Source organism: Cherax quadricarinatus, chromosome 85, assembly GCF_038502225.1.
Source record: "Cherax quadricarinatus isolate ZL_2023a chromosome 85, ASM3850222v1, whole genome shotgun sequence".
NCBI lineage: Eukaryota > Metazoa > Arthropoda > Malacostraca > Decapoda > Parastacidae > Cherax > Cherax quadricarinatus.
Genome location: NC_091376.1, coordinates 11,676,541 through 11,702,974, shown reverse-complemented (window position 1 = coordinate 11,702,974; position 26,434 = coordinate 11,676,541). Strand labels below are relative to the sequence as shown.

Here is a 26,434-nt window from a genome sequence, read left to right as displayed (position 1 = left end):
TTTTAGTAAATGTTTACAGGAGAAGGGGTTACTAGCCCATTGCTCCCGGCATTTTAGTCGCCTCATACGACACGCATGGCTTACGGAGGAAAGATTCTTTTCCACTTCCCCATGGACAATAGAGGAAATAAAGAAGAACAAGAGCTATTTACAAAAAGGAGAAAAAACCTAGATGTATGTATATATATATGCATGTGCGTGTCTGTGAAGTGTGACCAAACTGTAAGTAGGAGTAGCAAGATATCCCTGTTATCTAGCGTGTTTATGAGACAGAAAAGGACACCAGCAATCCTACCATTATGTAAAACAGTTACAGGTTTCTGTTTCACAGTAATCTGGCAGAACGGTAGTACTTCCCTGGGTGGTTGCTGTCTTCCAACCTACTACCTCACTGTTCTCGTTACCAAATACTTGTAATCAATACCAACACACACATGTGTTACTACATATCTTTGAATACATAGATGACTACCAGCATGAACACTGATCTCCCTCCCTCCTTATTTCCCGACTACCGTTGTCTTATGGTCACCCTCTACCTTGTAATAATGCTGGTAGAATTACCAACAGTATGTAAAGTAAAAGGACACAAGTGCAACTAATGTGACATTTTTATTGTGGCAACATTTCACTCTCCAGGAGCTTTGTCAAGCCGTTACAAACAGTACATTGACACAGAGGGTATATATAGGCTCAAAGTGAGGTACAATACTAGTGGTGGTAGTAGTAGTGATATATGTTGTGGTAATAGTAGTAATTGTAGTTAACTGTTCTAACGTATTGTATTACTACTACTACTACTACCACTAGTATTGCACCTCACTCTGAGCCTATATACACCCTCTGTGTCCATGTACTGTTTGTAACGGCTTGACAAAGCTCCTGGAGAGCGAAATGTTGCCACAATAAAAATGTCACATTAGTTGCACTTGTGTCCTTTTACTTTACATACCCTCTACCTTGGCAGGAGATAGCTGTTGAGTTAAAAACAAATAATTATTTCTGAAAATTTAAATATTAACTTCTGTCAGCCAGACAACCTTTAAATAGCAAGCTTATTAAATAATGTGTACTTTTGCCTTCTAATACCTATGGTTATCAAACTCACCAAGACATCTATTTCTGCATTAAACCCATTATAAGTCCCACAAAAAAGTGGCATGATCTTGACAACCAAATGATCACAGTAATATACATTAGGTGAGAGAGAGAGCTAAGTAGCACACAGGGCATTTTCCCAATATAAGAAATTAAAAATAGGTTTCCATCATTTGTTGATATTTTATTATTGTTACAATATCAAATTAAATAATAGATGAACAATAATACTGAGGTCATAGTACAGTAAAGACAAGACAGACAATAAAGTTTTATCATGAACTAATAATCAGTATTAAGTTCACATAGTTACACTAACAACAAAGACTTCAAACTGTACATCTCCCTTATAAAATATATTTATATATCTCTAACACTTAAAAAAGAAACTGTCCCTTCAAGGAGTGTGCCTTGACACTGGTGAAGGGCTCTTGATCTAGGGAACTGGAGCTACCTTCCATTTCCTTCGATCAAACTAGATTGCCTCCCATTCTCCAGATGTTGTAAGACTCGTATGGGTTCAGTGATTCCCATCATAATAATAATTTTTTTTTTTAACGCACCAGCTGTATCCTACCGAGGGAGGCTGACCTAAAAAGAAAAACAAAAGTCTTTCTTTTACATTTAGTAATGTATACAGAAGGGGCTAAATAATAATAATAAAAATACCAGTAATAATAATAATACCAATAATAATAATAATACCAATAATAATAATAATAATAATAATATTGGTAATAATACCAGTGATAATAATTTGTTTCTAAATACAATGATATTCACTGTAATATTCCTTACCAAATTAATTTACAGCATTCTATACAGCATTGTGAACTTGCAATATTTCAGATGTCTCATTACATACTCATAATCATCTGGTTTGTAATTCAATGCATTCCATAAAATATTTTTAAATACAAAAATATCTTTATAATTGTAACACCTTATTCAGAAGACTTTGCTTGGTTTAAGTAAATAAATTATGCAATGATGGTTTTATATAAACTAAAATAAAGAACCAGGGCACAATCACAAATCAGATTTCTAAGTCCAGGTGGGGTAATTACCGACAAAATGTTAGGTAAAAGGACACAGATGCAACTAATGTGATGTCTTATTGTGGCAACTAATGTGACATTTTATTGCAGCAATGTTTTGCTCTCCAGGCTTGACAAAGATCCTGGAGAGTGCAATGTTGCCACAATAAAATGTTGCATTAGTTGTATGTGTCCTTTTACCTAAATTTTAGTCCAGGAGACCTGAAACCTCATTAGGTGCCACAGCTCAGGGTACCTCTGTACTTAAGTGATGCATAAGACTGTATGACTTGGTAATCATGTCAGTTGTTTTTGCTCGTATGGCACTTGAGCCTCTACCAGGTGCCTCAACTTTCACAACCTTACAACATACACTGGGCAACTCTGCCACATGGATTGTGATTGGTTTTCTACATTCTAGATGTATCTGATTTTCTTTCTAAAAGGAAATGATTGCCAACACCAATCTAACCAACCAATAAATAATATTCACCCCAAGTACTTTGGATCTCTAGCCTCACACTAAACTCAACACCCTCGAGTTACATAGCTAAACACCAATGTTTTCCTATAGATTTGATTTCAGAGTCAGATTAGCATGAATCAGAGATGAAATAGGCAACGAAAGTTGTAGTAAAATGGGGTAGAGCATGCATCTAGGTTCACAAGTTGTGCAAACTACAGAGGTGTTCATGTCATGCAAGCTGAGGTACCAGTCACATTCTCTAATGTGAATATTATGTTGAGTGAGCACTTAACATAAACATGGTTTTTACTACTGTATAATGATATGATAAAAGATTAAACTATGTGAACATTTTACACACTGACTTGTATGAATTTTATGCACACAAGAAATTACAAAATTATGGACTGTGTCAAATCACAGTTCACAGACCTTTGCTATAATGTTCCAGGTACTGCACCATGTTTTTATTTTCACCAATATACAAGTTACACATGAGATTCACATAAATATATAGGAAAAGAACTACATACTTAATACAGTATTTTTATGTTGCAGTTATGTATTGTTCAAGGCTCTAGTTCCTTCAGAGCCTTCTCCAGCTGATGACGTACATGGTCTACCCTCTCCTCCTGCTGCGCTATGTCTTCATTCTGAATCTGCACCGACTAAAAGAACAAATTAATTTAATTTGTCATGTACTGCTTAACAAAATTTACACCATTTAACTGACTTGTACAACATTTATGTTAAATGCAAGTTTTACTAAATGAGGGGTTGAGATATTTGCTGTTTAAAGTGACATTTAAACGGTCATATCTGCATGCCACTGAAAGACAGTGATACTATAAATGATGGTGAAAGTGATTCTTTTTTTTTTTTTTTTTTGGATCACCTTGCCTCAGTGGGAGACAGCCAGAGGGGGTAAAAGAGGTTTTGTGTGTAAGGGGCCTGGACATGCAGCAGACATGTGAGAGAATGTTACATAGGAGTGAATGGAGACCAATGGTTTTTTTTGACCTGACAAGCTGTTGGAGTGTGAGCAGAGTAATATTTTGGGAAGGGATTCAGGGAAACCAGTTAGCCAGTTTAAGTAGTCTTTAAAAATATTTGGCTTGATTTCTATGCTATTACTTTCTGTAATACATCAATTTTTTTTTTTTTTACAAACACAAGGTCAATTCCTATTTTTATTGTTTGTCAACTACTATATCTCCATTTCTTAATTGCTTTATTGTTTTCATGTCGTGCTCTAAAGAATGCTCGAGTATTTTTACGAGTCTGGGAAAGCAGTCCTCTCAAGAAAGATGATAAAGTATCTTTATGAGAGTCTAGGAAAGCAGTCCTCTTCAAGGGGGGCTCCTTGGCGTGGTGAAGAGGCTCTTGGTCTGAGGAATTAGACCTGTCGGTCTCCTTCCTCAGACCGAACCTAATTACCCCCCAATCCCCCTTCCCTATCCCATCCTCCCCTTTTCCCTTTCCTCCTCCCCCTCCCCACCCCTCCCTTTTGCCCTTCCTCTTTTTGGCCTTTGGGATTTTTCCCACAGGCGCACTAGTTCCTAGGTAAGGGAAAGGGTACCAAGGTCCATCCCATTCTGTTGAGGTTCTTGGCGGTGGCATAGTTTGCTGTGGAATCTGGATCGCCAGGGGATGTCCCGATCCCTCTCCGGTATCCCGGAGAGTGGCTTTGGATGTCTTTCGGGCGACGGGTGTATCTCTGGAAGCCACCTTTCGGATTCCGGGGGTGGTGGCTGAAGGAGGTATGCTTTGTGGCGGATATCCGGCCGCCCTCTCTTTTGTCCACCGAGGTAGCTCGGCAGATGTGAGGTTGCTATCCCGGATTGCTAGTTTACTGGCATGATGGGTAGGGTATGGCACGGGTTCCATGCTGCATCTACGGTACTTGCGGTGCTGAGGTCCTCTTGGGCGCGGAGGGAGATTTCTGGCCCTTTCATTCCTCCTAGGAACTATCCCTCCCCAGTCCCCCCTTTTTTTTATTCTTTTTTTATTTTTATTTTATTTTTTTTTCTTAAAAACAAAAAGAAAGAAGTAACCTAACCATGGCAGCCCTAGTCCATGAACCTGATTCCCCCGGGCCCCTTCTTGATACTGCACCCCGCCTCGTCTTTGGACCACTCTTCGGACACTCCTCATGCCTCTGTACCTCTTGCCAGTGCTGTTTCCTCACCCGCTTCAGGTACTGAGGTCTCGACTGACTCCTTTGATTTATCTAACCTCCGCTCTCCTTTGACTATGCTTCCAGCCTCTCCCTCTACGGTGCGGCAATTTTCGAATTGCCAGCCCATTCCGCGTCAGACCAATTCTGGTCCCACGCCTAAACGCCAACGACAGTTACCTGCTGATGATACTTCTCCACCTTCTCGTTCTTCTCGGAAAAGATCAACACATCCTGCATTCCCTTTCCACGCTCAGTTTCAGACTGCACAATGGACTAAATTCTTCACTTTACGACCGACTTCCTCTACCGCCTATCTTTCCGACCACAGTATTGGCAAGGCACTCCTACGCCATGTTGGTAAAGATATTTCTTTTCATGCTCTTAAGAGCGGTGGTACGTGCATCATCACTGTACAGAATGCTACCCAAGCTCATGATCTTTCTCTTCTTTCCCATATAGATACTGTTCCTGTCACTATTGAAAAACATCATTCCCTCAATTCTTGTAGTGGTACCGTCAATCTGCCCCATACCATAGTTCAACAAAATTTCCAGACATGTGGCAATGACATTCTTGAACAGCTGGAACTCCAAGATCTCCCAGTCCTCAAGGTAGACACTTACGTTCTTCCTGCCCGCGGGCGGAGACGATACCCTAGCAATGTGGCTCGTTTAACTTTTGACAGCTGTGAACTCCCATCCTCAGTTTATGTGGCAGGACATCGGTTACAAGTTCGAAAGGTGATCCTTACACCGCAGCAGTGTAGAAATTGCTGGCGATTTGGCCATCCAGCTAAATATTGCAGATCCATAGCCAAATGCCCAGTCTGTGGTGCCAATGATCATTCTAATACGTCTTGCAATCGACCTCCCTCTTGCCTTAATTGTCATGAGGCTCACCCTTCATACTCTCGCCATTGCCAAGTCTACTTAAATGAGCAGGAAATCTGTTACCTCAAAGAGGCAGGTCTCCCTTATGCCATGGCAGTTTCTTATCTCCGCCTCCAAGCCCCTCAAGGAAGGTTCCTTGATGTTGGTGAGGGGCTCTTGATTTAGGGAATTGGATCTGTGCTCCAGTTCCCCGAATTAAGCCTGAATGCCTTCCACATCCCCTCCCCCAGGCGCTGTATAATCCTCCGGGTTTAGCGCTTCCCCTTGATTATAATAATAATAATCCGCCTCCAAGGGAGACTACCTCGTGTTTCTTAATCCCGTGTTTCAAAACGTCCCCCCACTTCTGGGGTCCCATCTTCTGCAGCCTCCTCTGTGGTTACCTCTCCCATAGTCACTCCTGTATCTAATTCTTTTGCTGTCCTAGGCTCAGACGTCCCTACTTCAACGCCTCAGTCTGTTCACGCTTCTTCGTGTTCTCCCTCACAAGCCTCAGTATCAACAAGACCTCGTACGACACCTCCCAATCATCCCTCTACTGCTCAGAAGTCAAAAAAAGGTCCTTTAACCCCTCCTTCCCTACTTCCACCTCCTCATTTTACCTTCCCTGTTTCTGTACCGGGTTCTTCCCCTCTCGCTGGCTCTGTTACAAGTGTAGAGGTTCACCCTCCTCCTCCTCGTACTATACCTACCTCCCCTGTTCCCTCCCAAGTTTCTTCCTCTTCTGCCACCTCCCAGGTTTCTGCCTCTTCTGCCCCGTTCCACGCTTCTTCTCCAGTTCCCTCCACCCTTTCGCCCCCCCCCGTACCTTGGTACAGTCCATTACCGTTCCAATCTTTACTCATCCTTCCCCTACCATCTCCAATATTGTCTCCCATACGACGTCTCTGAATTCCGAAACACTTGAAGCAATCTCTGAATATATTGCAGAGACCAAACCATCAATGGACACTGATCCACCCTCTGTTCCTTCTCTCTCCTCTCCTCCATCTGCATAACTCCTTTCTTCACAGCGCACCGTTCCTTCGCTGCTTGAATGTTTTCCGCTGCCTCCGCATGTGGACTTTTCTAACCCCTCTAGTCCTTAGGAACCCTTACCTGCAGATTTCAAGTATCTTTATCATTGCCAATCATGGCCTATTTACAGTGGAATATACGCGGCCTCAGGGGTAATCGGGGTGAGCTTCAGATGTTACTCTCCCAGTTTTCCCCTGTTGGTGTTTGCTTACAGGAACCAAAATTACACTCTGCTGTCATCTCTCCCATCTCAGGCTATAATTTATTTTATTCGTCAGATCCTTTTCCTGATGGGACCTTTAATGAAAGTGCCCTTCTTCTACGCAATGATATTCCGTACCATCAGCTATTTGTTCGTACTTCGCTGCATTACACAGCAGCCCGTATCCACTTGCATAGGTGGTATACACTCTGTTCTTTATATCTCTCTCCTTCTCGGGCATTATCTATTCCGGGTATTGCCTTTCTTGTTTCGTCATTACCGCCACCGATTCTGTTACTTGGCGATTTTAATGCCCATCATTTCCTCTGGGGGGGTCTCACTGTGATTCCCGTGGCATTCAGTTAGAGGCTTTTCTTGCCATCCGCCCCCTCCATGTTTTAAATACAGGTACTCACACCCATTTTGATCCTCGGACTCACACTCTCTCTTGCATCGATCTCTCAGTCTGCTCTTCCTCCGCCGCATTAGACTTCACTTGGTCTGTTCTCCCGGACTTACATGACAGCGATCATTTCCTAATCATTCTTACTTCCCCTTCATATTCACCACCTCTTCACATCCCACGCTGGCAATTTGATCAGGCAAATTGGAACCTTTACTCACACCTAACTGTTTTTAAAGAGGTTCCTTCTTCGTCCTCCATTGATGAGCTTTTACACCTCTTCTCGTCCTCCGTTTTAACCGCCGCTTCTAGTTGTATACCCCAAACTTCGGGCAGGCATTCTCAGAAATGCGTGCCTTGGTGGTCTCCTGCTTGTGCTCGTGCAGTACGTTTGAAACGCGCTGCATGGGGCAGGTACCGGTACAATAGAACCACGGAGAGACTTCTTGATTTTAAGCAGAAGCGTGCGATCGCTCGCCATGTCATCCGTGATGCTAAATGCACTTGCTGGCGAGATTATGTCTCCACCATCACCTCTGCTTCCTCTATGAGTGCAGTCTGGAAAAAAGTACGAAAACTGAGTGGTAAATATTCTCCTGACCCGGCTCCTGTTCTGCGGGTTGCCGGTGTTGATATAGCAAACCCACTAGATGTTGCCAATGAAATTGGCAATCATCTGGTCCGTATTTCTCAGGGACTCCATCTATGCCCCTCGTTTCTTTCCTCAAAGTCTGCCAAAGAGTTAGCACCCTTGGACTTTTCTTCTCTCAGAGAAGAACAGTATAATGTGCCTTTTACACTTCAAGAAATGGAGGCAACACTCTCAGCTTGCCGATCATCGGCAGCTGGGCTCGATGACATTCATATTCGTATGCTACAACATTTACATCAACAGCCCTTGCAGTCCTATTACGCCTTTACAATCTTATTTGGTCACAAGGAGTTCTTCCACAGCTGTGGAAATCTGCCATTGTTCTCCCTTTCCGCAAACCAGGCACTACGGAACATGAAGCCTCCTACTATCATCCCATTGCTCTTACCAGTGCAGTTTGCAAAGTGATGGAACGCCTGGTAAATAGACGTTTAGTGTGGTATTTAGAGACACACAACAGTCTCTCCACTCATCAATATGGCTTTCCTAAGGGACGTTCTACCATAGACCCCTTACTATGCTTGGATACGTATGTTCGTAATGCCTTTGCGAATAACCACTCAGTTATTGCCATATTTTTTGACCTTGAGAAGGCATATGACACAACTCGGAGGTATAATATTTTAGCCCAAGCCCACTCCTTAGGCCTTCGAGGCAATCTACCATCCTTCCTTAAGAACTTTTTAACTGACAGGCATTTCCGTGTTCGGGTTAATAATGTGCTCTCCCCGGACTTTATCCAAGCTGAAGGTGTCCCCCAGGGATGTGTTCTGAGCACAACACTTTTTCTCCTTGCTATTAATGATTTGGCCTCTAGTCTTCCATCACATATTTGGTCATCACTCTATGTTGATGACTTCGCTATTGCCAGTGCAGGCGCTGACTGTCACCTCATTACAGTTTCTCTCCAGCATGCGGTCAACCGTGTTTCCAATTGGGCCACCGCACATGGGTTTAAATTTTCCAGCACTAAAACCCACTAAATTACTTTCACTAGACGCTCTGTCATCTCCGATCATCCTTTGTACCTCTATGGCTCCCGTATCCCTGAACGTGATACAGTCAAGTTTCTGGGCCTCCTCTTTGACCGTAGGTTATCCTGGAAACCTCACATTACCTCTCTGAAGGCAACTTGTCACAGCCGGCTGAACCTTCTTAAAACCCTTGCTCATCTTTCATGGGGAGCTGATCGTCGAACCCTCCTTCGCCTACATTCCACCCTCATTTTATCGAAACTTGATTATGGTGACCAGATCTATTCAGCAGCATCTCCTGCTACTCTCTCTAGCCTTAACCCCATTCATCACCAAGGATTACGTTTATGCCTTGGTGCTTTTCGCTCTTCCCCTGTCGAGAGCCTCTATGCAAAAGCGAACGTTCCATCCTTATCCGGTCGCCGTGATGCCCATTGCCTTCACTACTATGTATGCTCTCATGATCTCCGCAATCCTTCCATTTATAGAATGGTCACTGATATTAGTAGACATTCTTTATTTGTTCGCCGCCCCTGTTTACTCCGTCCCTTCTCTCTTCGCCTTCATTCGCTCTTGTCTTCTCCTCAATTACCACCTTTCTATGTTCATGTAGCATCTCACTTTTCCCTACCCCCCTGGGAAGTTCCAGCTGTTCGAGTCTGTTCTTTCTCTCTCCCTTGCTCGAAAGCCCAACTGTCTACGGCCGCTTCCCGCTCTCTTTTTCTTGACCACTTCCACTCTCATTCTCATTCTCATGCAGACACTGCTGCGCGGTCAGCAGTACATGACCTGCCAGTTTCATATAGAGGTATTCCATTTACGGACTATTTTGCTGCAATATCTTCCCACCTTCACACCCGTTGGCAACAACGTTAGTCTGCTATGCTCGGCAACAAACTTCAATCTATTAAACCAAGTATAGGTTACTGGCCGTCTTGTTATCACCAGTGTCGAGGTTGGGAGACTACTCTCTCCCGTCTTCGCATTGGCCATACTCGTCTTACTCATGGATATCTAATGGAGAGGCACCCTGCTCCTCTCTGTGAGAATTGCCAAGCTCCATTATCAGTCAGCCACATTCTGTTGGACTGCCCACTTTATCAACGAGCACGCAGAATTTACCTCCGTCGTCGTCTTCGCTCCGCTGCTCTCTCTTTACCTTCCCTTCTCGCTGATGGACCCACCTTTCATCCGGACTCTCTCATTGACTTTTTGACAACAACTGACTTACTTCACAAATTCTGATACCTTCAGCCCTTTCTACTTCAATCTCTTGCTACCCTCTACCCCCGTACTATCCCCTGCCCCGCTGTTTTCTGTAACCTACTGATCATCCCTCCTCCCTTCTGCCACCCAGTACCCTCGCTTCCTTCCGTACCCTGCAGCGCTGTATAGCCCTTGTGGCTTAGCGCTTCTTTTTGATTATAATAATAGGAAAGCAGTCCTCTCAAGAAAGATGATAAAGTATCTTTATGAGAGTCTAGGAAAGCAGTCCTCTCAAGAAATGTTACCAAAAAGAAAAAGATTTCCTAGGCTAGACATAAAAGATTTTAAACAAAAACTTTTCTTTGTCATTTCTAGCAAATACAAAATTTTCAGTCAATGAAATGCAAAATATTTTTATTGGAAACAAATATATTTTATTCTCAGTGAAGCAGAATAATAATGTAATACTTATGCTGTAATCAATATACAAGCCAGAACTATAATTCACCTTATTAAAACTATGTTTATAATTACGTAGATTACTTACAATGACAAGTGGCTGTGATGGGTTCAGAAACACTCCTGGGTTTTTTTCAAGGTAATGTTTTGCTTCAGTCTGCCCTGTTATGGGGCCTGGAAATAAGTGCAAGGCAGTGGCTACACTCTGAAAATAAACAAATTAAACCAATGTAAATAAAATCTTGTTCACCGGTTTACACTATGTAATAACACATGATTGTTTGCATGCATGCTTGCTTGCTTGCTTGCTCTCCTCCTCCTCCTCCTCCTAGTCCTCCTCCTCCTCCTCCTAGTCCTCCTCCTCCTCCTCCTCCTAGTCCTCCTCCTCCTCCTCCTAGTCCTCCTCCTCCTCCTCCTAGTCCTCCTCCTCCTCCTCCTCCTAGTCCTCCTCCTCCTCCTCCTCCTTGTCCTCCTCCTCCTCCTCCTCCTAGTCCTCCTCCTCCTAGTCCTCCTCCTCCTCCTCCTCATAGTCCTCCTCCTCCTCCTCCTCCTAGTCCTCCTCCTCCTCCTCTTCCTAGTCCTCCTCCTCCTCCTCCTAGTCCTCCTCCTCCTCCTAGTCCTCCTCCTCCTCCTAGTCCTCCTCCTCCTCCTCCTAGTCCTCCTCCTCCTCCTCCTAGTCCTCCTCCTAGTCCTCCTCCTCCTCCTCCTCCTTCTCCTCCTAGTCCTTCTCCTCCTAGTTCTCCTCCTAGTTCTCCTCCTAGTCCTCCTCCTCCTCCTCCTCCTAGTCCTCCTCCTCCTCCTAGTCCTCCTCCTCCTCCTAGTCCTCCTCCTCCTCCTCCTAGTCCTCCTCCTCCTAGTCCTCCTCCTCCTCCTCCTAGTCCTCCTCCTCCTCCTAGTCCTCCTCCTCCTCCTCCTCCTAGTCCTCCTCCTCCTCCTCCTAGTCCTCCTCCTCCTCCTAGTCCTCCTCCTCCTCCTAGTCCTCCTCCTCCTCCTAGTCCTCCTCCTCCTAGTCCTCCTCCTCCTCCTAGTCCTAGTCCTCCTCCTCCTCCTAGTCCTAGTCCTCCTCCTCCTCCTAGTCCTAGTCCTCCTCCTCCTCCTAGTCCTCCTCCTCCTCCTAGTCCTCCTCCTCCTCCTCCTAGTCCTCCTCCTCCTCCTCCTCCTAGTCCTCCTCTTCCTCCTCCTGGAATGTCATTTTCACGTCTAAGACTTTGCCAAACTTGGACATGGGAAGGAAATGATGACACTCAAAAGAAAAGTAACATAAAGACAAATAGGAAAAAGGCAATACAGTAATTATTTTATGCCTGAATTATAAACAAATGTGAACAAACTCACCTGCAATACTGTTTGGTCTTCTACATTTGGTCCTACAGCTTTCAGTGCTGCTGGTAGGTCAACATTCCTTAGGACTGATGTTTGAGCATCAAAAGCCTGCAGCCCTTGTAAACGCTTTTCCCAAAACAGCTAAAAACAATATAAGTATTATCAGTTTCATTATACATGCAGCTCAAGATCTCAAGGTAAATTTGTGCTTCCACACTACTTTTACAATGAGAATGTTCACATCCCCTCAATCATCTGGCATGTTTGATGCAACATTCACATTAGTGATGGGGGTGCAACCCTAGAAATTAAAAAGATTCTCAATCTCTAATAGTTAGCTGATATGTATAACTGACTTGACGGAATTAATAGTTCAGTGAGTTGCTAAATTTATCAAATACGGTTTCTTTGAAAATGATAAGAAGCCAGAAACGAGATACAAATATTTTAGTAGGAATCACCTAGGTGGCTGCCAGAGTTCTCGGAGCAACATTCACTACGTAGATGGTAGGATGTTTTTAAATAGACAAAATCAACACAAAGATGGCCCGTGACCTGGTGCCAAAAGCTCTCACTGCACACGGTGAGGGTCCAGGTTTGATTCCCAGTAAGGGTTGAAACACTGGGCGTGTTTCCTTACACCGGTTGTCTATATTCACCCATCAGTATAAAATGGGTACCTGGGTGTTAGCTGACTGGTGTGGGTCACATCCCAGGGCAAAATTGACCAAATTTGCCCAAAATGCTCTGCATAACGAGTGGCTTTCTATAGTAGTATGTAATTGATGTCTTCTAGGTCTATATACTTTGTATACTTTGTATACTTTGTAGAAATCTTCTTTCTTTCAACGTACCGGCTGTATCCCACCGAGGCGGGGTGGCCCAAAAGAAAAAACGAAAGTTCCTCCTTTTCAATTTGGTAATTTTATTTATTATCACACCGGCCGATTCCCACCAAGGCAGGGTGGCCCGAAAAAGAAAAACTTTCACCATCATTCACTCCATCACTGTCTTGCCAGACGGGTGCTTTACACTACAGTTTTTAAACTGCAACATTAACACCCCTCCTTCAGAGTGCAGGCACTGTACTTCCCATCTCCAGGACTCAAGTCCGGCCTGCCGGTTTCCCTGAATCCCTTCATAAATGTTACTTTGCTCACACTCCAACAGCACGTCAAGTATTAAAAACCATTTGTCTCCATTCACTCCTATCAAACACGCTCACGCATGCCTGCTGGAAGTCCAAGCCCCTCGCACACAAAACCTCCTTTACCCCCTCCCTCCAACCCTTCCTAGGCCGACCCCTACCCCGCCTTCCTTCCACTACAGACTGATACACTCTTGAAGTCATTCTGTTTCGCTCCATTCTCTCTACATGTCCGAACCACCTCAACAACCCTTCCTCAGCCCTCTGGACAACAGTTTTGGTAATCCCGCACCTCCTCCTAACTTCCAAACTACGAATTCTCTGCATTATATTCACACCACACATTGCCCTCAGACACGACATCTCCACTGCCTCCAGCCTTCTCCTCGCTGCAACATTCATCACCCACGCTTCACACCCATATAAGAGCGTTGGTAAAACTATACTCTCATACATTCCCCTCTTTGCCTCCAAGGACAAAGTTCTTTGTCTCCACAGACTCCTAAGTGCACCACCCACTCTTTTTCCCTCATCAATTCTATGATTCACCTCATCTTTCATAGACCCATCCGCTGACACGTCCACTCCCAAATATCTGAATACGTTCACCTCCTCCATACTCTCTCCCTCCAATCTGATATTCAATCTTTCATCACCTAATCTTTTTGTTATCCTCATAACCTTACTCTTTCCTGTATTCACCTTTAATTTTCTTCTTTTGCACACCCTACCAAATTCATCCACCAATCTCTGCAACTTCTCTTCAGAATCTCCCAAGAGCACAGTGTCATCAGCAAAGAGCAGCTGTGACAACTCTCACTTTGTGTGTGATTCTTTATCTTTTAACTCCACGCCTCTTGCCAAGACCCTCGCATTTACTTCTCTTACAACCCCATCTATAAATATATTAAACAACCACGGTGACATCACACATCCTTGTCTAAGGCCTACTTTTACTGGGAAAAAATTTCCCTCTTTCCTACATACTCTAACTTGAGCCTCACTATCCTCGTAAAAACTCTTCACTGCTTTCAGTAACCTACCTCCTACACCATACACTTGCAACATCTGCCACATTGCCCCCCTATCCACCCTGTCATACGCCTTTTCCAAATCCATAAATGCCACAAAGACCTCTTTAGCCTTATCTAAATACTGTTCACTTATATGTTTCACTGTAAACACCTGGTCCACACACCCCCTACCTTTCCTAAAGCCTCCTTGTTCATCTGCTATCCTATTCTCCGTCTTACTCTTAATTCTTTCAATTATAACTCTACCATACACTTTACCAGGTACACTCAACAGACTTATCCCCCTATAATTTTTGCACTCTCTTTTATCCCCTTTGCCTTTATACAAAGGAACTATGCATGCTCTCTGCCAATCCCTAGGTACCTTACCCTCTTCCATACATTTATTAAATAATTGCACCAACCACTCCAAAACTATATCCCCACCTGCTTTTAACATTTCTATCTTTATCCCATCAATCCCGGCTGCCTTACCCCCTTTCATTTTACCTACTGCCTCACGAACTTCCCCCACACTCACAACTGGCTCTTCCTCACTCCTACAAGATGTTATTCCTCCTTGCCCTATACACGAAATCACAGCTTCCCTATCTTCATCAACATTTAACAATTCCTCAAAATATTCCTTCCATCTTCCCAATACCTCTAACTCTCCATTTAATAACTCTCCTCTCCTATTTTTAACTGACAAATCCATTTGTTCTCTAGGCTTTCTTAACTTGTTAATCTCACTCCAAAACTTTTTCTTATTTTCAACAAAATTTGTTGATAACATCTCACCCACTCTCTCATTTGCTCTCTTTTTACATTGCTTCACCACTCTCTTAACTTCTCTCTTTTTCTCCATATACTCTTCCCTCCTTGCATCACTTCTACTTTGTAAAAACTTCTCATATGCTAACTTTTTCTCCCTTACTACTCTCTTTACATCATCATTCCACCAATCGCTCCTCTTCCCTCCTGCACCCACTTTCCTGTAACCACAAACTTCTGCTGAACACTCTAACACTACATTTTTAAACCTACCCCATACCTCTTCGACCCCATTGCCTATGCTCTCATTAGCCCATCTATCCTCCAATAGCTGTTTATATCTTACCCTAACTGCCTCCTCTTTTAGTTTATAAACCTTCACCTCTCTCTTCCCTGATGCTTCTATTCTCCTTGTATCCCATCTACCTTTTACTCTCAGTGTAGCTACAACTAGAAAGTGATCTGATATATCTGTGGCCCCTCTATAAACATGTACATCCTGAAGTCTACTCAACAGTCTTTTATCTACCAATACATAATCCAACAAACTACTGTCATTTCGCCCTACATCATATCGTGTATACTTATTTATCCTCTTTTTCTTAAAATATGTATTACCTATAACTAAACCCCTTTCTATACAAAGTTCAATCAAAGGGCTCCCATTATCATTTACACCTGGCACCCCAAACTTACCTACCACACCCTCTCTAAAAGTTTCTCCTACTTTAGCATTCAAGTCCCCTACCACAATTACTCTCTCACTTGGTTCAAAGGCTCCTATACATTCACTTAACATCTCCCAAAATCTCTCTCTCTCCTCTGCATTCCTCTCTTCTCCAGGTGCATACACGCTTATTATGACCCACTTCTCGCATCCAACCTTTACTTTAATCCACATAATTCTTGAATTTACACATTCATATTCTCTTTTCTCCTTCCATAACTGATCATTTAACATTACTGCTACCCCTTCCTTTGCTCTAACTCTCTCAGATACTCCAGATTTAATCCCATTTATTTCCCCCCACTGAAACTCTCCTACCCCCTTCAGCTTTGTTTCGCTTAGGGCCAGGACATCCAACTTCTTTTCATTCATAACATCAGCAATCATCTGTTTCTTGTCATCCGCACTACATCCACGCACATTTAAGCAACCCAGTTTTATAAAGTTTTTCTTCTTCTCTTTTTTAGTAATTGTATATAGGAGAAGGGGTTACTAGCCCATTGCTCCCGGCATTTTAGTCGCCTCATACGACACGCATGGCTTACGGAGGAAAGATTCTTTTCCACTTCCCCATGGACAATAGAAGAAATAAAAAAGAACAAGAGCTATTTAGAAAAAGGAGAAAAACCTAGATGTATGTATATATATATATATATGCATGTGCGTGTCTGTGATGTGTGACCAAAGTGTAAGTAGGAGTAGCAAGATATCCCTGTTATCTTAGCATGTTTATGAGACAGAAAAAGAAACCAGCAATCCTACCATCATGCAAAACAGTTACAGGTTTTTGTTTCACAGTCATCTGGCAGGACGGTAGTACTTCCCTGGGTGGTTGCTGTCTAGGTTGGTAGACAGCAACCGCCCAGGGAGGTACTACCGTCCTGCCAAGTGAGTGTAAAACGAAAGCCTGTAATTGTTTTACATGATGGTAGGATTGCTGGTGTCCTTTTTTCTGTCTCATGAACATGCAAGATTTCAGGTATGTCTTGCTACTTCTACTTGCACTTAGGTCACACTGTACATACATGTACAAGCACATATATATATACACACCCCTCTGGATTTTCTTCTATTTTCTTTCTAGTTCTTATTCTTGTTTATTTCCTCTTATCTCCATGGGGAAGTGGAACAGAATTCTTCCTCCGTAAGCCATGCGTGTTGTAAGAGGCGACTAAAATGCCGGGAGCAAGGGGCTAGTAACCCCTTCTCCTGTATAAATTACTAAATTTGAAAAGAGAAACTTTTGTTTTTCTTTTTGGGCCACCCTGCCTGGGTGGGATACGGCCGGTGTGTTTAAAGAAAGATATCAATTATCCAGGGATCACTTATTCAGAAATTAATTAACATTATCTGGCAGTCTGTTTATTAAGTGCACCTGAACAGATAATGAAGAAAAGGAATCTGCAAGCAATAAAGATCATAAAAAATTATGCAGTTTTAAAATTAAGCACAATTTTTCCTTGATGCACTAGGTAATGGATGATCTAATATATATAATGGACTAGTAAAAAAATTATATTGTAATGGTTGTCAAAATTCTTAGAGCAAGAACTCTGATCAATAACAAATATTGTACCTCTAATTACTGCACAGAGACAATTGACAACTGGGGCAGTATGAAACATTCTTCAGAATGGAAGAAAGGTTGTTGTGACAGTTTAATTATGTAAAAAGACTGAAACAGTATAAGCTGATTAAAGAAACAGTTTAGCTGGACTTAGTTATGGAGGTGAGAAATATATTACAGGAGGGCCCCCACTTTACAGCATTACGCTAATGCAATGGTTTTCAATTACAGCCTCTCCTCACTGAGCAACGTACTCGTTTACCGACGACTTGGACTTAGGACGGGCTCTCTGACAAGTGTGCATACCTAAATAATATTAGAGCTAATTTCTTGTATTCTGTTTATTACAGTATACAGTACACTACTGTATAAACATTTAAAAATATACTAAAAAGTTTATAAATGGTGCAAATGTGACATTAAAACAATATCAAAGATGGTTGACACAAACCCACTACCATTACAGTATGCTCCTTGCTTAGCGACAAATTCGTTTACAGACGTGGTCTTAGGAACGGAACTCCACTGTTAAGTGAAGAGAGGATGTATACCCATTCTTCATTTACTCAGACTTTTTACATTAAATATACCATATTTTACAGCTTATTAGAATAATTTTTTTTCCATATAATGCAGAGAATTCGTAGTTTGGAAGTTAGGAGGAGGTGCGGGATTACCAAAACTGTTGTCCAGAGGGCTGAGGAAGGGTTGTTGAGGTGGTTCGGACATGTAGAGAGAATGGAGCGAAACAGAGTGACTTCAAGAGTGTATCAGTCTGTAGTGGAAGGAAGGCGGGGTAGGAGTCGGCCTAGGAAAGGTTGGAGGGAGGGGGTAAAGGTTTTGTGTGTGAGGGGCTTGGACTTCCAGCAGGCATGCATGAGCGTGTTTGATAGGAGTGAATGGAGACAAATGGTTTTTAATACTTGACGTGCTGTTGGAATGTGAGCAAAGTAACATTTATGAAGGGGTTCAGGGAAACCGGCAGGCCGGACTTGAGTCCTGGAGATGGGAAGTACAGTGCCTGCACTCTGAAGGAGGGGTGTTAATGTTGCAGTTTAAAAACTGTAGTGTAAAGCACCCTTCTGGCAAGACAGTGATGGAGTGAATGATGGTGAAAGTTTTTCTTTTTCGGGCCACCCTGCCTTGGTGGGAATCGACCAGTGTGATAAAAAAAAAAAAAAAATAATGTCTCCAAAAACCATCCTGCGTCCTATAAACTGAAGGTCAGTGACAGGAGCTATAAGTTTGGGGTGGGCTATAGCTCTCCCAGTTACATCTGATGTCGAGCCACTGAAACTAAAACAAGTCTTATAAGCCACGTAATACAGTATTCACCACTCATTATAAGCTAAGGATGAAAATATTTTAAGGTAAACAATGTGTGTACTGTATATGCATTTTTTAAGCTTAGCTCTATTGATCACTTAATATATGATAGTGTAAACATGTCACGAGGGTTTTATATGCATTTGAAAGTGAAAAAAAGCCTGTTTCACTTTACAGCAGTAGCCTGGAACCTACCTGCTGTACAACCAGGGCCAACTTGTACTTGCACTTTGAAGAATAGGGAATAGGTGAGGATGTTTTGGTTTAGCAGATCATTTGAATTACAAATGATCTGTTAAAACAGATCGGAAGTGTGATGGTTAATCAGTTGTTTGAGTTGTCCTTCCTTGGTGAGAAAGTGATAGTGTTAAAAAATTAGATTTTTTTTTTTTATTAACACATCAACTGATTCCCACCAAGGCAGGGTGGCCCAAAAAAGAAAAACTTTCATCATTCACTCCATCACTGTCTTGCCAGAGGGGTGCTTTACATTACATTTATAAAACTGCAACATTAACACCCCTCCTTCAGAATGCAGACACTGTACTTCCCATCTCCAGGACTCAAGTCCGGTTCGACGGTTTCCCTGAATTCCTTCATAAATGTTACTTTACTCACACTCCAACAGCACGTCAAGTATTAAAAACCATTTGTCTCCATTCAATCCTATCAAATACGCTCATGCATGCTTGCTGGAAGTCCAAGCCCCTCACACACAAAACTTCTTTTACCCCCTCCCTCCAACTCTTCCTAGGCTGACCCCTACCCCGCCTTCCCTCCACTACAGATTTTACACTCTCGAAGTCATTCTGTTTTGTTCCATTCTCTCTACATGTCCGAACCACCTCAACAACCCCTCCTCAGCCCTCTGGATAATAGTTTTGGTAATCCCACACCTCCTGATTTCCAAACTACGAATTCTTTGCATGATATTCACACCACACATTGCTCTCAAGACATGACATCTCCACTACCTCCAGCCTTCTCATTGCAACATTCATCACCCATGCTTCACACCCATACAAGAGTGTTGGTACAACTATACTCTCATACATTCCCCTCTTTGCTTTCATGGACAAAGTTCTTTGTCTCCACAGCTCACCAAAAGACTACACTGTACAAAAATATGCCAAAGTGGTGTCCAGGTGGATTTGCCTTAATATGACAAATAAATGGCAATAAACACTAGGTGAACATTTTACCTGCTTTGGTTTATCCTGTGACCCATGCTTCATATCCGTTTTCACCTTACTTGATGGTTGAGTTTTTATGACTGTAACTGGTTGCTTGAATATTGAGGCAGTTTGGCGGATAGGAGGCACTAAGGAAGCATCATTACGCATCCCACGACTGGTGTCATAAGAGAAAAAAATTATTTTTTTTATTTTACCTTAGGATAAAGACTACAGGGACTGGGTACACTACTTGTGAACACCTCATTTACTAACGTCCGCACTTATGAATGAGGTCCATAAGAAATATCAAAACTGTTTTATAATTAATAGTAAACAATTATGAACTTGTGTGACGCAACCATCTTTGTACCATACTGTTTTCTAAAGCAAACGGATTCTGAGTTACAAGCAACTCATTTGTAAGTTAGAAGTGTAACTTTTTCACTTGCTAGGGACCCCCTGTACAAGTTTTCATGTACATATAAATTCAATACATAATTGCATACAGTAGTATAGGGTATAAATGGTAACATTTCAGGCATACACTAAACTAATATCACCTCACCTATAATCAAATAATGTCCCTCTTGGTTTTTTGTTTTTTCTTGCAAGCATAGGATTGACTTTTCCTGTTCGAAAGTCAAATGAAGATAGATCCACTGAATCTCCAAGGTAGCGTGTCAACTGGGGCTTACTCCGAAATTTTTTTCCACTGGGGCTAAAAATAATAATAAACACTTAGATTTTTGTGCACAATCTAAATAATGTACAATAATAGTTTAGAGTATTTCTTAGAATACTGTGTGCACAGCAACTTCCAAACTGCAGAAAAACCTAAATTGGAATCTCACTGATATGAATAATTTTTGCTCTTATTTGGATGAATCCTTTGAGTGAAATCCAGAAACAGTATTTCACTGTTTTGTCATATCTGGGGTGTGGTTAATAATTGCTATACTTCACCTCATGCCTCCTCTCACTTTACTAGTCAGGTCCACTGGTGTGGTAAAATATTTTAATTTATTTTGCAAAATAACATCAAATAGTGAGGCAGGGGGGGGGAGATAGTGGGAGTAGTAAAAGGTAAGGTAGAAAAAAAAATGGATGGAAAAATGGGGAGAAATTATGGGAAAAAAATATTGGGCGAGAAAGAGGGAGAGGGGCAGGCTGGGAGCAAAGAAAGTAAATGGAGAAAGGACATGACAGAAGGAAAAGAAAAAAAAAATTTTCTTAATCCATCCATCGCACCAAACACTTTTTTCCAAATTCCTATCCACTCTAAACTCCCCCCTTCCCTCCCAATCCAATTTCTCATTCCTTCTCCAAACTCTTCCTCCACAAACTCTTAATTGACAAAAAAAAAAAAAAATGGAATGGGTGAGATCTGAACCCATGGTGAGCGAGTCATAAAACTTCAGGCCAGTGTATAAGCCACTCATTCAGTAGTTTATTTGCAATTGTGTTATTATGATTTTGTGAGTCATAATTGAAAGATAGGGTAGACAGAACAGAAAGTTGAAATTTTTTTTTTTTTTTTTTTTTTTTTTCAACAAGTCGGCCGTCTCCCACCGAGGCAGGGTGACCCAAAAAAGAAAGAAAATCCCCAAAAAGAAAATACTTTCATCATCATTCAACACTTTCACCACACTTGCACATTATCACTGTTTTTGCAGAGGTGCTCAGAATACAACAGTCTAGAAGCATACACATATAAAGATACACAACATATCCCTCCAAACTGCCAATATCCCAAACCCCTCCTTTAAAGTGCAGGCATTGTACTTCCCATTTCCAGGACTCAAGTCCGACTATATGAAAATAACCGGTTTCCCTGAATCCCTTCACTAAATATTACCCTGCTCACACTCCAACAGATCGTCAGGTCCCAAGTACCATTCGTCTCCATTCACTCCTATCTAACACGCTCACGCACGCTTGCTGGAAGTCCAAGCCCCTTACCCACAAAACCTCCTTTACCCCCTCTCTCCAACCCTTTCGAGGACGACCCCTACCCCGCCTTCCTTCCCCTATAGATTTATATGCTTTCCATGTCATTCTACTTTGATCCATTCTCTCTAAATGACCAAACCACCTCAACAACCCCTCTTCTGCCCTCTGACTAATACTTTTATTAACTCCACACCTTCTCCTAATTTCCACACTCCGAATTTTCTGCATAATATTTACACCACACATTGCCCTTAAACAGGACATCTCCACTGCCTCCAACCGTCTCCTCGCTGCTGCATTTACCACCCAAGCTTCACACCCATATAAGAGTGTTGGTACTACTATACTTTCATACATTCCCTTCTTTGCCTCCATAGATAACGTTTTTTGACTCCACATATACCTCAACGCACCACTCACCTTTTTTCCCTCATCAATTCTATGATTAACCTCATCCTTCATAAATCCATCCGCCGACACGTCAACTCCCAAGTATCTGAAAACATTCACTTCTTCCATACCCCTCCTCCCCAATTTGATATCCAATTTTTCTTTATCTAAATCATTTGACACCCTCATCACCTTACTCTTTTCTATGTTCACTTTCAACTTTCTACCTTTACACACATTTCCAAACTCATCCACTAACCTTTGCAATTTTTCTTTAGAATCTCCCATAAGCACAGTATCATCAGCAAAAAGTAACTGTGTCAATTCCCATTTTGAATTTGATTCCCCATAATTTAATCCCACCCCTCTCCCAAACACCCTAGCATTTACTTCCTTAACAACCCCATCTATAAATATATTAAACAACCATGGTGACATTACACATCCCTGTCTAAGACCTACTTTTACCGGGAAATAGTCTCCCTCTCTTCTACACACCCTAACCTGAGCCTCACTATCTTCATAAAAACTCTTTACAGCATTTAATAACTTACCACCTATTCCATATACTTGCAACATCTGCCACATTGCTCCTCTATCCACTCTATCATATGCCTTTTCTAAATCCATAAATGCAATAAAAACTTCCCTACCTTTATCTAAATACTGTTCACATATATGCTTCAATGTAAACACTTGATCTACACATCCCCTACCCACTCTGAAACCTCCTTGCTCATCCGCAATCCTACATTCTGTCTTACCTCTAATTCTTTCAATTATAACCCTACCGTACACTTTTCCTGGTATACTCAGTAAGCTTATTCCTCTATAATTTTTACAGTCTCTTTTGTCCCCTTTCCCTTTATATAAAGGGACTATACATGCTCTCCGCCAATCCCTAGGTACCTTCCCCTCTTTCATACATTTATTGAACAAAAGTACCAACCACTCCAACACTATATCCCCCCCTGCTTTTAACATTTCTGTCATGATCCCATCAGTACCAGCTGCTTTACCCCCTTTCATTTTACGTAATGCCTCACGTACCTCCCCCACACTTACATTCTGCTCTTCTTCACTCCTAAAAGATGGTATACCTCCCTGACCAGTGCATGAAATTACTGCCTCTGTTTCTTCCTTAACATTTAAAAGTTCCTCAAAATATTCTCGCCATCTACCTAATACCTCCATCTCCCCATCTACTAACTCCCCTACTCTGTTTTTAACTGACAAATCCATATTTTCCCTTGGCTTTCTTAACTTGTTTAACTCACTCCAAAATTTTTTCTTATTTTCATTAAAATTTCTTGACAGTGCCTCTCCCACTCTATCATCTGCTCTCCTTTTGCACTCTCTCACCACTCTCTTTACCTTTCTTTTACTCTCCATATATTCTGCTCTTCTTATAACACTTCTGCTTTGTAAAAACCTCTCATAAGCTACCTTTTTCTCTTTTATCACACCCTTTACTTCATCATTCCACCAATCACTCCTCTTTCCTCCTGCACCCACCCTCCTATAACCACAAACTTCTGCCCCACATTCTAATACTGCATTTTTAAAACTATTCCAACCCTCTTCAACCCCCCCATTACTCATCTTTGCACTATCCCACCTCTCTGCCAATAGTCGCTTATATCTCGCCCGAACTTCCTCCTCCCTTAGTTTATACACTTTCACCTCCCTCTTACTTGTTGTTGCCACCTTCCTCTTTTCCCATCTACCTCTTACTCTAACTGTAGCTACAACTAAATAATGATCCGATATATCAGTTGCCCCTCTATAAACATGTACATCCTGGAGCCTACCCATCAACCTTTTATCCACCAATACATAATCTAATAAACTACTTTCATTACGTGCTACATCATACCTTGTATATTTATTTATCCTCTTTTTCATAAAATATGTATTACTTATTACCAAATTTCTTTCTACACATAGCTCAATTAAAGGCTCCCCATTTACATTTACCCCTGGCACCCCAAATTTACCTACTACTCCCTCCATAACATTTTTACCCACTTTAGCATTGAAATCCCCAACCACCATTACTCTCACACTTGATTCAAAACTCCCCACGCATTCACTCAACATTTCCCAAAATCTCTCTCTCTCCTCTACACATGGAATATACACCCTGCATAGAGTTGTATACTGTAACCACAGGTGTCCAGGGACTGCTCTAGTTGCAGCAGAACTATCTGCAAATGTGTGTTGATTGATGGCAGATTTGCCCCACTGACTGTGTACATGCAGGAAGGAACTCACTATAAATGAGGCAGAGTACTGTGATTATTTACCACACTCAAGATATGACAAGACAGTAAAATATCAGCCTTTCTTGTCTGGGATTACATTAAAAATAGAAGCATTGATCTTTTTATTAGATCTTTGTGCTGGATTTTCATAAGCATATAATAGAGAGAGACCCCTAATACATATTTATATTTTCAGTAGCTTTGTATATATTTCTGCAAGTGGCAAATTGAAGACATCCACAGCTACTCTACAGTGATTGACACACATTGCATAAGCTAATTTACATACACAAATACATTAGAAGGTATTCTACTGAAGGAAAATTTTACTGTATTTAAACTGATAATTCAGCAAATCAATAACAGATAGAAAAGTATTTATCACCTATAGTAGTATACATCAACTTTTCCTGAGGTTAGGCCTGTTTTTCTTAGTACTTCTTCTCTCTTCCAGCCTTTTGGTAATGCCGAGCAGTCATAGCGTCGCTTCTCTATGTGAACAGACATGTTGACCGTGGTGATGAGGTTTTTGTAAAGTTATATGCTCTTCGATGAGATAAATGGTGTTGGTGCACTTGTAGTCAAAACCCACAACAGTGTAAGCTATATTGAACCTCTTAGCATCTGGGGGTTGAAAATGCCTATACTATCTGAATGAAAGAAAAAGAAAAGGTTAGTGGGGATATCCTCATATATCATCATAAAATGTCCCCTTTACAGAGCCATGACTATACAAGAAAATTTAATTTCTCAATTCCATTACTGTATTACATGGTTTCTTACATGGAAGGTATGTTACATACAAGATAAGTTACATGGAAGATGTTACATGGATTCTGTTACACAGAAGATTTATTACATGGAAAGTCTGTTACATGGAAAGTTGTTACATGGAAGAATTGTTACATGAAATATTTGTTACATGGAAGGTCTGTTATATGAAAAGTCTGTCTTAAGGAAAATGTGTCTTATATGGAATGTCTAATACATGGAAAGTTTGTTGAAAGAAAGTCTCTTAAAATGAGTCTGTTACATGGAAGTTATCCTTCCATTGAGGTTAACAGGTTTTTTAATTCTATACTAATTTTTATTTCACCAGCCAGTGACTTCTTCAGTCCAAGAAGAGGAGTGTGAGGTAATCAGTCCATCAGCCAGGAGTCAACATGTTCAGTTTGAGGGATTGATTACCTCACACTTCTCTGCTTCCACCGTTCTTCTTAACACTGGACTGAAGAAGCCACTGGCTGCCGAAGCCTTTCCCCAATAAAGAATCCTAAATGTTTCACAAGTGTCTCATTCTTCAAGCTTAGGTTTGTTCCAAGGTACTGAAAGGTAAGTAAGTTTATTCAGGTACAGGTACATATAAAAACAGTTACATAAATGATCATACATAGTAACATATGTGTAGATTACCTAGGATGACCCAAAAAAAGTCAGTGACTTATTCCCATTGGGGTCCTTGATGAGAACTCACGCCATAAACAAGATAACAATGAGACACAAGATTACAATGAGATACAAGATAACAATGAGATACAAGATTACAATGAGACAAAAGATTGCAATGAGACAAGATTACAATGAGACACAAGATTACAATGAGACACAAGATTACAATGAGACACAAGATTACAATGAGACAAGATTACAATGAGACAAGATTACAATGAGATACAAGATAACAATGAGATACAAGATAACAATGAGATACAAGATTACAATGAGATACAAGATTACAATGAGACAAGATTACAATGAGACAAGATTACAATGAGACACAAGATTACAATGAGATAAGATTACAATGAGACACAAGATTACAATGAGAGACAAACTTGAGCAAAAGTGAGATTACGAGTGTAGTAGAGATGACAGTTGGACATAATATTGAGTACAGAAGTGATAATAATGAAGTAACAAACACTTCTGTCCTTCCTGTTAGTGTGACTGTAAATGGTTCAAATAGGACCGAAACGTCGTGGTAAGCTCCTCTCTCCTATGTGCCAGTTATATGTGTATTGTTGCAGTCACATTATTGTGACTTTTATGTTATTTACTTCATTAAAGTTTGTTTACGACCCACGCTGATCCTCCAGGGACCTACACTATATTCTTATTATTATCTTCATATATACCACACTTGTAACTACATAACCATCAACTTAATTATGTAAATGTGTGTTCCAGTGTAAATT

At 41.4% G+C, this 26,434-nt stretch overlaps 1 protein-coding gene across 6 annotated transcripts; it reads right to left on the bottom strand.

Moving 5' to 3' along the window:
- Positions 1-1,261: 1,261 nt before the first annotated feature.
- On the bottom strand, positions 1,262-26,345 carry MBD-like (methyl-CpG-binding domain protein 2). 6 transcript variants are annotated; one of them, XM_070103373.1, is made up of 8 exons: positions 26,297-26,345; positions 24,625-24,889; positions 20,201-20,353; positions 19,663-19,810; positions 11,919-12,047; positions 10,672-10,788; positions 3,135-3,269; positions 1,262-1,689 (listed from the first exon to the last, which is right to left on the bottom strand). In XM_070103373.1, the coding sequence occupies exons 2-7, from the start codon at positions 24,744-24,746 to the stop codon at positions 3,171-3,173; spliced, it is 768 nt and encodes a 255-aa protein (XP_069959474.1). In that variant the 5' UTR covers positions 24,747-24,889; positions 26,297-26,345; the 3' UTR covers positions 1,262-1,689; positions 3,135-3,170. The 6 variants fall into 6 exon arrangements, with proteins under 6 accessions (XP_069959474.1, XP_069959472.1, XP_069959473.1 ...); XM_070103371.1 differs by having other exon boundaries at positions 1,262-3,269; XM_070103372.1 differs by having other exon boundaries at positions 1,262-3,269; positions 26,162-26,298.
- Positions 26,346-26,434: the final 89 nt, after the last annotated feature.